Genomic DNA, 16,802 nt, shown 5'->3' with positions numbered 1-16,802 from the left:
CGCATGTGAGGGGGGGGTGTTGCCAGCCCGCCTCGCCCCTGCCTCCCCTCACGGGGGCGCGCACGGCCCTCCCCCTCGGCTCCTCCTCCTCCTCCTCCTCCACGGCGGCGGCAGCGGCGGCGGTTGCTGTTCCCGGGGCGGCCGCGGCGCTGCTGCTGGTGCTCCTTCCTGGCTGCTCCCTCCGCGCCTTCACCGCTCCCGCTGCCCGGCCGAGCGAGAGGCAGGCAGGCAGGCAGGCAAGCAGGCCAAGGCAGGCAGGCAGGCGAGTCCGCGGCGCGCGCGGCGTGAGGCCCGGGCCCTGAGGGCCGGCGGGCCTCCTTGGAGTGTCGTGGCGGCGTTGGCGAGGGCCCGGCCCGGCCCGGCTCGGCCGGGGCGCCCATGCGGATGTGACACTCGGCGTCGGCCATTTTGAGAGCGCGAGGAGGAGGAGGAGGAGGCGGAGGAGCCGCGGCCGAGCCAGGCGGGCGCGCAGAGGGCCGCTCCCCCGCCGGAGCCGGCAGCCCTCGCCGGGTGGGCCTCGGCCTCCCTCGGCCTCGCCCGCCGCCATTGGGCGCATCGCCAGCAAATACGTGCGCGTCTCCCTGCCGCCGCCGCCGCCGCCGCCGCCCCTGCCCGCCGCGGGAGGCCGCGCGGGAGCCCCCCCCCCGCCGCTCCCCCCGCCGCCCGAGGGGCCCCGGGCGCCCGCCATGAACCACCACCACCACCCGCCGCCGCCCCGCAGCAGCAGCCGCCGCCGCCGCCGCCGCAGAAGCCGGGCGAGCAGCAGCTCAGCGAGCCGGAGGACATGGAGATGGAAGGTAGGCACGCCAAGCCCCCTCGCCTCTCGCCCACCCCCAAAAATACACCCCCAATCGGCCTCCCGCGCTCGCCTCCACCTGCGCAGGTGAAGCGGGCGCATCCCCTTTTTCCCTCCTCGCTTTGGCACCGCGCATCCCGGGCGCTGCTCCGACCCCCTCCTCCCTCCCTCCCGCTAAGCGGCTGATCGCCCTAATCTGGAGCCTCCAGCATCGCCTGCTGCAGCGCTGGGGCTGCATCCCCTGGTTAGGAAAAGTGGGAGGCTGATCGCCTGGCAGGAGGAGGAGGTCCCTCCCTCCTGGACCCCTTCCTGCTGTGCGGGGTGGGGTCCGCCATTCCCCCCTCCCTCCCTCCCTCCCTTTGCCCGGTGGCCCCCTCCCCCCGCCTGGGGAGGGGGGGAGAGCAGCCCCTCTGCAACGAGGGCCCGGGGCTTCTTCCCGCTGCGCCCCCCTCCCTCCTGGGCCACGTGCGGCTCGCTTGGCGGAGGTGGGGGAAGGGTCTCCGGGCAAAGCAACCCCCCCTTTCCTCCCCCCCTCCCGTGTGTGTGTGTGTGTGTGTGCGGCATCTGGGAAGCCCTTCCCGAGCGCCCCCCTTCCGGGGGGAGGCGCCTGCCGTCTCGCGCGAGGCCGAAGTTTAAAAGTTTGGCAGCGCTGGGGGGCGGAGGCTTCCCCGCTTGGCGGGCGGAGGGCCCGCAGGCTTCTTCCTTGCAGGGGTTGGGGGGGGTCCTGGGGACGGGGGGATCGCCGCCTGCAAAGGGGGAATTGCAGGGTTGTGGGGGTTGGGGAGAGAGGAGGCTGCTGCCCCTGCAGGAATGCACGGCGCTCGGGCACCGCGGAGGCGCCGGCCAGCCAGCCAACCAACCCACCCAGCCGCTCGGCGTTTGCTGGGGGGGTTTTGTTTTAAAAAGCCTCCTCCGGCCCCCTTCCCATTGTAGCCTGCTTTGCACGCAGCCAGCCACGCGAGATGCTCGCCATTTTTAATTGGGGCACGGCGGCGGCTGCTGCTGCTGATGCACGGAGGGGTTATTTACAGAGAGCGCCCCGGCTTTCGGGGCGGGGAAGCAAGCAAGCAAGCGGGCGGAAGGAAGCGAGCAAGCAAAGCTGGCGCTGCGCTGCTCGCCCGGAGCCAGCAGGCCCCTGTCCCTGCCCAGTCATGCTGGCTGGCTGGAGGAGGGGAGGAGAGAGGAGGAGGAGGAGGAAGAGGAAGCCTTCCCCCCCCCCACCCCGTCCCCCTAGAAGATGCTGCTCCTGACCTCCCAGACCAGACCTTCCCCCTTCCCCGAAGTCCTTCTGATTTCCTTTGCTGCCGCTTTCCTCTTTCAAATAAGATCAGAATAAAACCTGGAAGGGACCTCGGAGGTCTTCTAGCCCAGGGGTCTCCAACCTTGGTCCCTTTCAGACTTGTGGACTTCAACTCCCAGAGTTCCTCAGCCAGCTTTGCTGGCTGAGGGACTCTGGGAGTTGAAGTCCACAAGTCTTGAAAGGGACCAAGGTTGGAGACCCCTGTTCTAGCCAGCCCCACTGCTCAAGCAGGAGACCCTGTGTTGCCAATCTCTTCTCGAAAGCCTCCAGTGATGGGACTTCTGAAGGCAACCCCTTCTCACTGTTAGGAGGTTTCCTCCTAACAGCGGGGATCTTAAAAAGTTGCGTGTTTTAGGGATCAGAAATCAGAAGCATCTTTTTATAAAAAAAAAGAAAAGAAAAAAAAGTAGGTGGTTTTTCCTGCCTTAAAATAATAAAAGAGTGTTTGGGCTGTTTTGGATGCTGTGTGTAAAAACACACTTAAATCTTCTACGCGTAGGAATTAGCCCCACGCCAGAAGAAGTAGGATGGATGCGGAAGTGGTCAGTCATGCAGTCCAAAATCATACAGTTCAGACATGCGGGGGTTCAGACTTGCGCAAAGGCTAGAATGTTACTTTGTGACAGCTGAGAAAGAGGCACAAGTTGTGGAATAAAAGGTGTCCTGACCCACATGTCACGGGGCACGAACTTTATTGGTTAATCTTGTTTCCTCATTTTAAGACTTGCTTGAACCCCAGTGGGTCATTCTTATTTCCTTCCCATTTATGTAGAACTTAAGGATCGCTCTCCTTTGACGTCCTAGTTATTATTTCAATATTTAAAGAACTGAGTACTTCTTGTAAAATGAAATGAATTTAGGTATAATTCTCTCAGCTTGTTTTCCCCCAGCTTAGCTTATAGGTCTTCTGTCCAAATTGTTCTCACTTTATTATCTTGTCCAGTTAAACAACAGTAACAAAAATATTATGAGGTACATTCGGGTCTTCTCGGTGTGTATATGTTTTGCTTCGGATGAATTAAAAGCTGTATTTTAAACTCTCTCAGCTGTTAATTCACTTTTTTTTTGTAATCACCATAAACCATTTGCTGAATGCAAGGTAACACTTTCTTAGAAGTAAATTTATTTTGAGGAGATAACAAATACTTAGAAAGCCAGTTATTTCACCGTCCCTGAACTGAAATAATAATAGAAAAGTACAGTATTTTGAGATTTTGTCCAGGTTTTTCTGATTCTTTATCCCATCGACAACAAAATCCATCTGTGCCTAGCAGATGATGCTTCTAGGCCTAGGGCATGTAATGAAAGTGGCAAGGACTCCTTACTCTTTGTTTGCATAATCCAGTATTCAGTGGTATACTGCCACTGTCCATGGAGGTTTCTGTATTGAGCTTTAATGACTCTAATAGCCATAGATAAACCTATTTGCCAGGAATTTACCTAATCCTTTTTCAAAGCTGCCTGAGCTAGTGGATTTCATGCATGATGATGAATTATTGCTTGTTAATGTGTCCCATGTCTCTCTTGAGCCAGGCAACAATAAGTTGTATATTTTGAGAAAACTTTTGGCTTACCCACTGTTTTCATGCTGTTTATTCCTTTCCTTATTTATCATCCTATTAGTTGCCTTATAAACCAAGAACAGGTTAGAGTTCTCGGATTTATTTATGGGATGATTACACAAATATAAATAGGATGCTTGAGCCCTAGTTAATGAAACTGTGGTATATGAAAGTTGTGTTCGTGTTTTGGAGTTATTTTTTTAAAAAAAAGAACAACTGTGTTTGGGCAGCAAATCTTTCCTACAAGAAAAGGAATGAACAAAATTCTTATAGTCCATATAGTAAATAAAAATGATTGTTTAAACTTATTTAGTAAATATTTTGTCGGCTCTCATTCTGCATAATTAGAACTTCAGTGGCATGTAGATGATGATAGCAATAACAATAGCACTTAGATTTATATACTGCCCCCATAGTACTGTACAGTCCTCTCTAAGCAGTTTACAGAGTCAGCATATTTGGCTCTTCATTTTACCAACCTGAGTCAAGGATGATGAAGGGGGATGATATCCATTCAGTCGTGCCTGGCTCTTGATGATTCTTTGGGCCAGGTCTCTCCACATCTTCCAAGCTTTCTGTATGGTCAGCTTTGATAGTGTCCAGCCACCGTGTTCTTTGATTACCTGGTTTCCTTTTGCCGCTCATACATGCATAATTGTTTTCGCCAGTGAATTCCCCTGCATGACACGGCCAAAATAAGTAATATGTATGATATTGGACCATTTTCATATCTTGTTCTTTGAAGGAACCCTAATCTGGAATCCTAGTTTTTTTGTTGCTGGCAATCCTTATGATTTATATTGATATATTGATCATCAATTGTGTTGTAAATGTTGTACCTTGATGAATGTATCTTTTCTTTTATGTACACTGAGAGCATATGCACCAAGAAAAATTCCTTGTGTGTCCAATCACACTTGGCCAATAAAAATTCTATTTCTATTTCTATTTCTAGTGTGAAAGTAACATTTCATTTATCCCACATACCATTTGGATGCTGTTGTACTCAGCTTGCTGTCAATTAAAGCCAACCATATACCCCACATTTTTACAAAGAATGATATTGATAGTCCTCGATTTACAACCACAATTGCGCTCAAAAGTCGTTAAGTGGATCATTGCAGTTGTTAAGTGAATAACATGGTTGTTAAGTGAATCTGGCTTCCCACTGATTTTTCTTGTCAGAAGGTTGCAAAAAGTTATCATGTGATTCCGGGGTACTGCAACCGTCCTAAATGTGAGTCAGTTGCTGAGCGTCTGAATCTTGACCACGTGGCCATGGGGAATGCTGCAATAGTTGTCGGTGTGAAAAACGATCACAAGTCATTTTTTTCAGTGCTGTTGTAACTGGGGTCACTAAATGAACTGTTGTTACCTATATATGCTTATTGTCCAAAAGGATTCAGAGTTCAGTGGAAGGAACAGATTTGAGCACAGGCAGAATGAGAAAAGTATGGAGTTACTTCAGTTGTATAAACTTTAGGGTAATTACAGTAAGAGATCAAGGGTTGTGGGGTAATTTTGTTTTGCTTTTGCCAAAGGCTCCACATTAAATTTAGATTTGAGGAGGCATTTTAAAGGTAAGAAACCTTTATGAGGCAATTCCAGCAATATAGGACAGCAGGAGAAAGAGGGAGAATTGAGGAAGTAGAAAAAGTTTGCATAATTGCAAGTGGAGAAACTGGATAGGCGAAGGATAAGGCCACAGGATTGTGAAAGGAAAGAAGGATAAACAGGAAGGGAGTTTAAACAGATGCCTTGTAGTCTGACTGAAGGCAGGTGATGAATACATTTGGTAGAGAATTTTGGATTGAGCGTTTGAGGTTTTTTCTTTTTAACAGTAGATAAGTTGAAAGATGACCAGGATGTAGAGCTCTTTTTTTTAGACTAAAGGAAAGAGAGATTTTGCAATGTTGTCAAAGGAGAAATGATGTGATTTGAAATAGTAAATTCCATCAGATTTGGGATTATTGGGGAGATAGGTGGGACATTGGAAGCTGTGAGCTGAGCCAGGAAGAAGACTGTGTGGAAAAAGGAATGATAGCTGTTCAACAAAGTCTGGAAGACACACCCACACCCACACACAAAAAAATACAACTTTACTCACAACCATAATTGAGGTCAGAATATCCATTTTTAGTCATGAGGGTCATGAGATACCCACATGACGACCAGATTTTATGATGATGATTATTTTTTGCAATGGTCATTAAGCGATGGACGGTAACTGTAAAGTGAACACTACACTCACAAAGCAAGTCAGTGGATTGCTATGGGCGGTTTTTTGTTTGTTTGTTTGTTTTTGTTGTGAGGAAGACTGGAAATCAGCAAAAAGCACCATAAATCAGGAACTGGTGATTTATTTATTTTTTATTTTATTATTTGCATTTATATCCCGCCCTTCTCCGAAGACTCAGGGCGGCTTACACTATGTCAAGCAATAGTCTTCATCCATCTGTATATTATATACAAAGTCAACTTTATTGCCCCCAAAAATCTGGGTCCTCATTTTACCTACCTTATAAAGGATGGAAGGCTGAGTCAACCTTGGGCCTGGTGGGACTTGAACCTGCAGTAATTGCAAGCAGCTGTGTTAATAGCAGACTGTCTTACCAATTGGCTGTAAAATTGTACAATCCCCAGTCTCCAAAATGCAATCATGTGATTGTGAGGGGTATTTTCATCAGTATTCTGGAACGGGATGGTAAGCACCTTTTAGGGAAGGGTCTCTCTCAACCTCAATTAGCTGCTTAAGCAAGGGCTACTAGTCATAGATTTTTTTTGCTTCAAATTTTGGGAACAATGAGTAGAGAGGCAGGAAGAGAGCAAACCTGAGAGTAAACTACAAGCCTTCCATTGAGGACCTGTATACTGCACAAATCAAGAAAAGGGCTGTGAAAATATCTACAGATCCCTCACATCCTGGACATAAACTGTTTCAACTCCTACCCTCAAAACGACGCTATAGAGCACTGCACACCAGAACAACTAGACACAAGAACAGTTTTTTCCCGAAGGCCATCACTCTGCTAAACAAATAATTCCATCAACACTGTCAAACTATTTACTGAATCTGCACTACTATTAATTGTCTCATAGTTCCCATCACCAATCTCCTTCCACTTATGACTGTATGACTATAACTTGTTGCTGGCAATCCTTATGATTTATATTGATATATTGACCATCAATTGTGTTGTAAATGTTGTACCTTGATGAACGTATCTTTTCTTTTATGTACACTGAGAGAGTATGCACCAAGACAAATTCCTTGTGTGTCCAATCATACTTGGCCAATAAAAAATTCTATTCTATTCTATTCAAAATGCAAGTAACAAAACAGGAAAGCAATCATCATATAGAGATTAAAGAGAAAAACTGCAGTAGACTGTCAAAAGCACCAGTATTCTGAACTTGGACTTCATTACAGGGGTACCAGTTGTGATTGTATTAGATATAAATAGACATTCTTGTACTGGCATTCTAACCAGCATAATAAATGAAAATGCTGACATAATTTCCCAGCAGATACTGCTTGAAGGCTTAAGTGATATTTTCTTTTTCTTGAATTCTGAGAATGTGACCAGTACATTTTTTAAAAACATTGGTCAGATGTCCATTTGAACATTTCTGGAAGGGTGTTTTTCATTTTGTTGTTGACGCTCATGTTAACTTGTACTTTGATTAACTCATGTTAATCAAGGTACAAGTCAAATCCCTGATTGCTTCAATGTTGTCCTTAATTCCTGCTCTTTGAAGTAAACTTCAGTTTAGAAAACAAATCCACTTAAGTGCAGTGTAGCTATTTGGTTTTACTTTGCCATTTCTTATACTTTGATTCTTGAAGGATAAATAACTTTGAACGTGTAGCAATGGACCGACTATTAATAAAACTTCAGATATTTTTTGTTTTGTTGAGTTGGTCAGAGGCAGGATTTGTGTTCATAGAAACGACACCATTTAAATAAAAGGGTAAATTTGTTGCTGATGTGAGACGAGCAAAGCAACCTAAATTGCATAAGGTGAAAAAAGGTAGCATTTTTGCATAGCTTGAACAGATCAAAGAGATGTCAGCGAGAAATAGTCTCAATTTTTTCTAGGGACTAAAATGTATGGTAATTTCTCTGAGATGAAACTATTCACAAGACTAATTTAACTGAAATTCAACCTTTTTGCCATCTTGTAAGAATATCAGAGATATCCCTCTATCATGTAGATCACGGGTGTCCAACGTTGGCAAGTTTAAGACTTGTGGACTTCCAAAATTGCTGGCCGGGGAATTCTAGGCGCTGAAGTCCACAAGTCTTAAACTTGCCAAGGTTGGACAGCCTGACACAGATGCTGATTATAGCCTTTTACCCCGACTATCTGCACCTTGAAAATGGACCAGACAGAATGCAGGACACCGCAAGCATTCTGTTTGGTTTTTGACAAGCTACATTATCTACCCAAGACTGAGTTGATTATTGATGTGAAAATATTTGAAAAGGGCTGGCGTTTTGTTCCTATTTCTGTTTCTATTAATTAGTGAATGAGGTACAATACTTGATGCAGAAGGGGAGGCTTGCTTTATTAATTTTTCAGGTGTCTAAATCTGACATGGGTCAATAAATTATCCCGTAGCATTATTTTTGCAGGTTCTGAACACGAAGTAAAACCTCAATAGGTTTTAGTTTGTCTCATAGCTCAGCAGATTTAATTGAGATTGTTGAAAGTGTCAGTGTAAGGCACGGGTGTCTAACTCAATGCCCAGGGGCCAGATCCGGCCCGCAGGGTGCTTCGATTTGGCCCTTGGGGCTGCCCTGGAAACGGAAAAGGACTGGCCCATAGTGTCTCTGCCAGTGAAAACGGAGCTCAGCAGAGCTGTGGGTGGCCCTCCCGAGCTCCGTTTTTGCTGGAAGCCATTGCAGCCAAAAACGGAGGTCAGGAGCCCCTTTTCGCTGGCAGAGTAATCTGGCCCCCACAGGCGCCCTCCACATGAGTTATGTCGAGTTGGCCATGCCCCCCCAGGTCAAACACAAACCTGATGCGGCCCTCAATGAAATAGAGTTTGACACCCCCGATGTAAGGGTTCCCCCCCTTTTCATATTTCTACTAAACCTCATTTCCCCTTCATGTTATTGTCCCCCAAATAATAATAATGGACGGAATCACCATTAGTCAATTACAAAAGGCAGTTTTACTTGGAACGGCTTAAATCCTGTGGCAATTTCTTTAATGCCACCAAACAACAACATCTGCCTGTCCCAGCTCCTTGGGGAAGACTGTAGGTGGGTGAAAATGCCAAATCCAATCAAAACATCTGACTGACCAACTGTAACTGTTAATCAGAAAGATAAAAAAATATGGATAGTGGATGTGACTGGAGACATCAGAAGAAAAAAGGAACTGGGGAAAACACAAAGAGCAGCATATACAAATAGAATGATTGTGCCGAAAGAAAGCAAAGATAGCCCGAATAGTAATAGGTGAAATTCCAAAACATCTGGAAAAGCACTTGAACACCATCAAAACAGACAAAATCTCTAACAGTCAATTGCAAAAGACAGTTTGACTTGGAACCACTCACATCCTACAAGGGTATCTTTTTAACATCATCAAACAATAACATTTGCCTATCCCAAGTTTTGGGAAGGTTTCAATTAGTGGATAAAAATGCCAAATCCTGTCTTAAACATCTGTGTGACAAACCATGATAAATTCTTTGAAAGTTAAGAGCCCATCACTTGGATTTGACGTGTCTTTTTTATTTTCGGCCATTGGCTGCTATTTCTGAACTTTAACAAATCGGTTGATTTAAGAATAACTTATAGCATCATTTCGCAAAACAAAGTCTGTTTGGTTCAGGCATGAATAGGTTTTTTAATAAAAACATTTTTTAATGTTTTGTGTGTTTGATCTGTGGTGGTATATTTTTTGATAAATGAACCGACTTCTTTCCTACGTTTAAAGGTTGGTTTATTATATCATAGGTAACTAGCCATAGTTTGTGCACATATGAGTAGACTAAAATTCATTGAAATGGGAGCCGTTGACTCCTAAAATTGCTTCAGAAGAGCCTCTCTTGAGCCTGAGGCTCAGGAGATTTGATAACCCTTCAAGGATATGAACCCAACCATATTGTAGCTGCAAGTAAGTTTTGTTGGGTGTCGTCATAATGTGTCATTGCTAAACCTTAGGAGAAACCACTAGGAGGAGAGGGAGGATGGGTGGCTCTGAATCTCCCACTTAGATAAACAGAAAATGGTGAGGCATTTTCATTGATAAGATGCTCTTAACATAACAACAGAGTTGGAAGGGACCTTGGAGGCCTTCTAGTCCAACCCCCTGCCCAGGCAGGAAACCCTACACCATCTCAGTCAGATGGTTATCCAACATTTTCTTAAAAATTTCCAGTGTTGGAGCATTCACAACTTCTGAAGGCAAGTCGTTCCACTTATTAATTGTTCTAACTGTCAGGAAATTTCTCCTTAGTTCTAAGTTGCTTCTTTCTTTGATCAGTTTCCACCCATTGCTTCTTGTTCTACCCTCAGGTGCTTTGGAGAACAGCCCGACTCCCTCTTCTTTGTGGCAGCCCCTGAGATATTGGAACACAGCTATCATGTCTCCCCTAGTCCTTCTTTTTGTTAAATTAGACATACCCAGTTCCTGCAACCTCTTGCTTGGGCACACGCAACGTTTATTTAGATTTTGTTCATTTTGTGTTAACCTTTGTGCTGGTTTATATTTTGATTATGACCATTGTTTGGTACAACGCTGGAAAACCTTATCATTATTGTGTCCTTTTTCTGGCTTTATCTTCTCTACATTAACTCAGTGCAAAGGAAACAGAATAGCTATTTGTTTTTCATAACATGCTGTGGATTTGATTAGCCCAATTACGTACTTTTATCTACGTAACCTGTGGAAGATCCAAAGCCAAGAGGGTTATCAGAGTTGTGTATGGCAACGGGCATCTCCTAGGACCAACTGCCGGCTGGTTATAAGGACATGAGCATGTTGTGTTAAATTCCTTTCTCTTGGGGAACTATTGGTGTGTGTGTGGTGGTGGGGAAAGGTACTGACCAGAAGAAACCGGGATGGGGGAGAGGAGGAAAGTTCTCTGTGTGTGTGTGTCTGAGGAAATACTTCATATGAAAGAGCTCATCCAGGGAAGAAGTGGGGCATTCCTTCAGGAGATGGAAACCGGGGTAATGGGTTATTTAATCGTTAGAAATTGTTACTTGCAAACAGGTGGAGTCTGCCCGGAAATGGCCTGCATAGTGAATGCTGGAGGTGGAGACTAGTTGTGACTCTTGTGGCCACCAAGTGACATGAGGAAATGTGAGGTCCTGCAGTCCAGTTTGTGGCTTGGAGGTTGTTGAGATCTAGGATCTTCCGGTCTGGAATTCTTTCTTCCACATGAAAACATCAGGTAGACGAAACTAAGGCTCTTAATGGCAGCATAAAGGGAAAGGGTTTAAATTATTTGGGGGTGGGGGGATTGGATTCATTGAGGGCCACACGGGACCTGCGTAAAAAGGCATATAAGGATGAAGCAGGAACCTAATGGGATGGGTTCATGTTGATATTGGAGGGAGTTTGTCTCGACAGAAGAGGCAAAATGGTAAGCTTAAAAGCCCGAGAATGTCAATTTTCAGCACCATCACTTTATGCTAGCATAAATGCGAAGTCTAAAAGTTAGTTTTGGTACTTAGACACGTTATATTGACCCACCAAAATATTCAGTGAAATATTTAGAAGGTGAATGAAGTCAGAAGATTCCCATAACGGAAGGGCAATAATAATGGTGGTTTTCATTTATTGTTCCATATACTGTACTGGATAAATGTGTGTTACAAATAGATAACATGTTTAGATAACTTGAACGAGAATAGCCCATGAAACTGAACAGGGGAGCATGAAATCTAGCACTGATGGCTTTCAAAAGTAGGTGTTATCAAATATTAAGTGAAAAATTGCCATGCGAAGCCCAAAACAAAAACGTTAGAATCTTCAAATGAAGGCATTGGGAACATCTAGAAATGATTGAAGAACATATTTTTGGAGGGTGTCTGAGTTGGATTATCTGCAGACATCTAAAACAAAGTTCTGAATTTTTTAAAAAATTAGGTGGAATGATTCAATGTGGCTTTTTAATTATCTGAACCAGAAGCAAAAGATACATGTTAGGTGGGAGGGAGCCAGTAAGTGTGGAAAAATAGGAATGATCTTTGCCTGGGTGAGTCCTCTCCTTAGACTATATGATTATCCTTTTCAAATGACCTCATGTAAGTAGTACTTTATTTGATATTAAAACAGTACTGCAGTGTTGTGATATTTTCAGGATATTGCACAAAGATGTAACAATTATTTTGAAGAGTTCTTGAGGTGGCTTAGTTGAAATAACTTTCAGGTTATTATCCCAGGAAAATGATGCTGTGTATATAAAGTGCAGAAGAGAAACCAGTTTGACCTGTACTACTTTGAATGTCAAAACAATGTTTGGAAGTGGCTGTCAAGGTGTGGAGGCAGGAGTCACTTGGTTGATGAGCTCCAACTTGCCCCAAATCCTTGGATTGTTATAGATTCATATAGATAATAGTTAGGAAGATGGGGACAAGGACAACAAGGTTGGGAAGCCTCATAGCTTGTCTGCCACTTGCCCGAAACTTGTAAAATGGAATAAAAGGAATTAAAAGCATTGAAAGAATTTCCTAAGGCACATCTCTTTCCTCACTGAAATTTTACTGATAGTTACATTGAGCATGCCCTCCACTGCGTTTATATTTTGACAAGAACAACAGTGGCAAGTTGTGCATAATGTTAATTTATTAGTTTTATTCTCATTATCAAGTTAGAAATCAGCTAGGTTGCCAGTTCATTGGTTTATTTATTCATGGCCCTTTTGGTATTTATTTGTTTAGAGACCCATGAACTCTGCGTGGCTTACATGGTAAAAGACCAAAAGAAAGGGGCGGGGGAAATCCTGAACATTTGGAAGCGATAAATAAAACAACCTAAAGAAAATTGACAGCAGTACTTAACTGCTGACGTTCCCCAAACCTGGAGCAAAGCCAAACTTTCAGTGACTTGTGGAAAACCCTCAGATTGGGAACCATTTGGATATCTGAGGACAGGGAAGATATGTTTCCTGTGTGACGCTGTGCATTTGAAGGGTCCTGGAACGCACTCAGTGTCCCATCTTACTAGGTGGGCAGGCAGTATTGGAGATCAGTAGCCCTCAAGTAGCTAGGACATGGGTGTCAAACTCGCCACGTCATGTTGCCATCATGTGACGTTTCATGACATTTTCCCCCACTCACGGAGCTGGGTGGGCGTGGCCTGTGCATGACGCATTCAGCCTAGAGACCGCCAGTTTGACACCCCTGAGCTAGGCCATTTCCCATGAAGGGCTTTATAGGTGATAACCTGCACCTTGAAATACAACCAGAAGGCAACTAATAACCAGCATAAATCATAAAACAACAATGAAACATGGGCGTACTATGGTATATGTAACTGTAAGCCACCCAGAGTTATCCAGTGGTAAGATGGGCAGCCAATAAATTTAAATAATTAAAAATTAATAAATACATAAATAAATAAAACACATACATTTTGTTGTTGTTAGTTGCGAAGTTGTGTCCGACCCATCGCAACTCCATGGACAAGATTCCTCCAGGCCTTCCTATCTTCTACCATCCTCTGGAGTCCATTTAAGCTCAAGCTGTCTGCTTCAGTGACTCCATCCAGCCACCTCATTCTCCGCCATCCCCTTCTTCTTTTGCCCTCAGTCTTTCCCAGCATGAGGCTCTTCTCCAGGGAGTCCTTCCTTCTCATTAGGTGGCCAAAATATTTGCATTTCCTCTTCAGGATCTGGCCTTCTAAAGAGCAGTCAGGGTTGATCTCCTCTAGGACTGACTGGTTGGATCGCCTTGCAGTCCAAGGGACTCACAGGAGTCTTCTCCAGCACCAGAATTCAAAGGCCTCAATTCTTTGGTGCTCAGCCTTTCTTATGGTCCAACTTTCACAGCCAGACATTGCAACTGGGAAAACCATAGCACTTTTGTTGGCAGGGTGATGTCTCTGCTTTTTTGTATGCTGTCTAAATTTGCCATAGCTTTCCTCCCCAGGAGCAAGCATCTTTTAATTTCTTGGCTGCAATCCCCATCTGCTGTGATCTTGGAGCCCAGGAAACTAAAATCTGTCACTACCTCCATTTCTTCCCCTGATCTTAGTTTTCTTAATGTTGAGTTTCAAACCAACTTTTGCACTCTCCTTCTTCACCTGCATCAAGAGGCTCTTTAGTTCCTCTTCACTTTCTGCCATTAGAGTGGTATCATCTGCATATCTGAGGTTGTTGATATTTGTCCCAGCAATCTTAATTCCAACTTTTGATTCATCTAGCCCCGCTTTTCTCGTGATGTGCTCTGCCTAGAAGTTAAATAGTATACAGTCTTGCCAGACTCCTTTCCCAATTTTGAACCAATCAGTGGTTCCGTGTACAGTTCTCACTGTCATACTTACATACACGCTCACTGCCAGATTCTGGACTGGTTGTCACTTCTAACTGATCTTCAAGAACAACCTTATGTGTAGCATGTTGCAGTAGTCCACTCTTCAGGTGAACAAATAATGCCACCTTTTTATAGTCTGAGGGCAACATTTGTGTGGGACAAAAACTACATTTAATTTGGACTTTATTTATACAGTTAAATTAGGAGGGTTTTTTCCCCCTATCGTGTCTGATTCCTGAAGACTACCAGGGCAAGATGTTGCAGTTTTCTTTGGCAAAATTTTCCAGGAGTGCTTTGTCATTGCCTCCTTCCCAGGGCTGAGAGAGAGTAGCCAAGACAACCCAGCTGGCTTTGTGCCCAAGGCAAGATCAGAACTCATGATCTCCCTGTTTCTAGCGGGATGCCTTCGCCCGTTGAAGCTTGTGTTTAGACCTATTTGATTTGGATGCACAATCAAACCAGAATTAGCCATAACAAAATTTTCATTTGGTATAATGTGTGAACTATGCGTATTTTCTCAAATATGCATTTTACTGTGTTTGGATTGTGCAATTAATATGCATTGAAATCCACAAATTCTAACTCGATATGCTTGCGTTTATACAAAGAGGGCACAATCTCTCTTTTTCTTCTACTTTGATTAAAATGGTCTGTGGGATATATTCTCAAAAGTTTTTAGATTATGCTGGAAGTGGTATGAAAAGGCTCACTTATAAACGTTTATTTGCATTAATAGTCATTTACTATGTTCAGAAAATGTATACATTTCAGAAACGAAACGAAATGTTTTGTTACTAGGTAGCAGGCCACGGAAGCAGGAAAGCTCTGAGTTCAAGTCCTGCCTTAGCCATGAAATCCAGCTGCCCTACTTTGGGCAAGCCATTCTCCCTCAAAGGGTTGTTTTTGTGGGGAAAATAGGAAGAGAAAGGTGTTGGATATGTTCGCTGCCTTGAGTTATTTGTAAAATCAATAAAGGCAGGAAATAAACAAATAAATACATTTAAATGGGTAGGTTCAGAATCAATTCCCCCTGTATCCAATCATATCTGTATGTCTAAAAGAGCTTTTTAGATACTGGGATAGATAATGGGATAATTTTGAAGGTTAGATGTGGAGGGTTGAAAGTTAACTTTAAAGAATAGTTTTTACTATATTACAGAGTAGTAATATGGCATTATTTAATCTATTTAAAACCCCAGAGGTCATAGGCAAGCTTTTAGCTATAGCTACGGAAATGTTTTAGATTTCCATAAGCACCTGTTGGGCTGCTATTGATATTGTCTACAAGGAAGCAGATAATTGTATGGCTAATAAAAATAAAATACTTTTATAAATCGAAGTGAGGAAGTAGTAGGCCACAGGATTGCATTTTTGGCTAGATGACTGGAATTGTAATTGAGCAACACATTCTTGCTCACATCTACTATCTAGCCTGCTCATTAGGTAAATTATTCTTATTCTTAAGACAATTTCATTGATGAAAAATAAAATAAAAAAAATAAAATAAAAGAAGGAACTGAAACTGAAGGCCTGACCTATTTAACTTTCTTATCAAAAGATCACAACATTGATAAAGACTGAGGTTTGAGATAAGACCTCTTCACCAACCATCAAGAAACTCAAACAACCGGAGGCATTGTGTAGGGCTTGGTTAACTTTGTGCTTTGGGCATAATATATCCAATTCAGTTTGGCCCTGGATGGTGCCCTGATTTAAATAGGTTTTTTTTAAAAATAATAAATGGAGTAAAGGGATCTTCCATTCTTGTTTACCTGGAATACTGCATGGGTTTCTTCCTGGAGTAATTAATACCAGCCAGTGTAGCAGGAACAAGCAAGCCCAAAACATTGGAGGTAGTTTTGGTTTGCTCTTCCTGCTACGCTGGCTGATACTACTTATAAGGTGAAAAACCCCACATAGCTCTAAAGCAGGGGTCTCCAACCTTGGTCCCTTTAAGACAATGGTTCTCAACCTGTGGGTTGCGACCCCGTTGGGGGTCGAATGACGATTTGCCAGGGGTCGCCTAAGACCATCGGAAATATGGGAAGTATACTTGCGAGTTGAAGAATCGCGAATTCGGCTTCAGGCGCGATGAATTAAAAAAGAGAGAAATCTTTGCTCTGATGTCTCCCTCTCAAGCCAGCTGCAATCACTCCCAATCGCTAGCCTAATCTGGCTTCAGGTGCGATAAACTTAATAGGGGAGGAGTCTCTGCTTTAATGCCTCCGTCCTCAAGGCAATCGCAAGCAGTTCAGATCGCTAGCCAATACGGCTTCAGGCATGATAAATTCAAAAAAACAGTTTGCCGCTTTTTTCCCCCTTCTGCGGCTGCTGAGGCGTGCTGAGATCGCTGCCTAAAAAAAATAATTTTACGGTTGGGGGTCGCCACATCGTGGGGAATTGTATTAAAGGGGTCGCAGCACTATAGATGGTTGAGAACCACTGCTTTAAGACTTGTGGACTTCAACTCCCAGACTCTGGGAGTTGAAGTCCACAAGTCTTAAAGGGACCAGTTGGAGACTCCTGCTCTAAAGGGAGTTCAGTATTCCAGGTAAACAAGAATGGAAGATCTAGTCATCTGAATGGCATGTCGTTTGGTCTTCTGTTCTCCTCAGTCTATGAAACGTTCAGAAGGGGAGGGAGAC

General features: G+C 44.1%; 1 protein-coding gene across 3 annotated transcripts in view; it reads left to right on the top strand.

Moving 5' to 3' along the window:
• The first annotated feature begins 425 nt into the window (after positions 1 to 425).
• USP7 (ubiquitin specific peptidase 7) overlaps positions 426 to 16,802 on the top strand; it is a 94,597-nt gene continuing 78,220 nt past the window's right edge. For 2 of the 3 annotated variants that reach the window (XM_058157125.1, XM_058157124.1), the window contains exon 1: positions 426 to 797. In XM_058157125.1, the coding sequence (XP_058013108.1) occupies positions 785 to 797 (13 nt within the window). In that variant the 5' untranslated portion in view covers positions 426 to 784. The remainder of the gene's footprint in view (positions 798 to 16,802) is intronic. The other variant, XM_058157123.1, reaches the window with a different exon arrangement.

The sequence above is a fragment of the Ahaetulla prasina genome, chromosome 14 (genome assembly GCF_028640845.1).
Source record: "Ahaetulla prasina isolate Xishuangbanna chromosome 14, ASM2864084v1, whole genome shotgun sequence".
Lineage (NCBI taxonomy): Eukaryota > Metazoa > Chordata > Lepidosauria > Squamata > Colubridae > Ahaetulla > Ahaetulla prasina.
The sequence above is the reverse complement of the archived record's forward strand: the minus strand, read 5'-3'. Positions and strand labels throughout refer to the sequence as shown.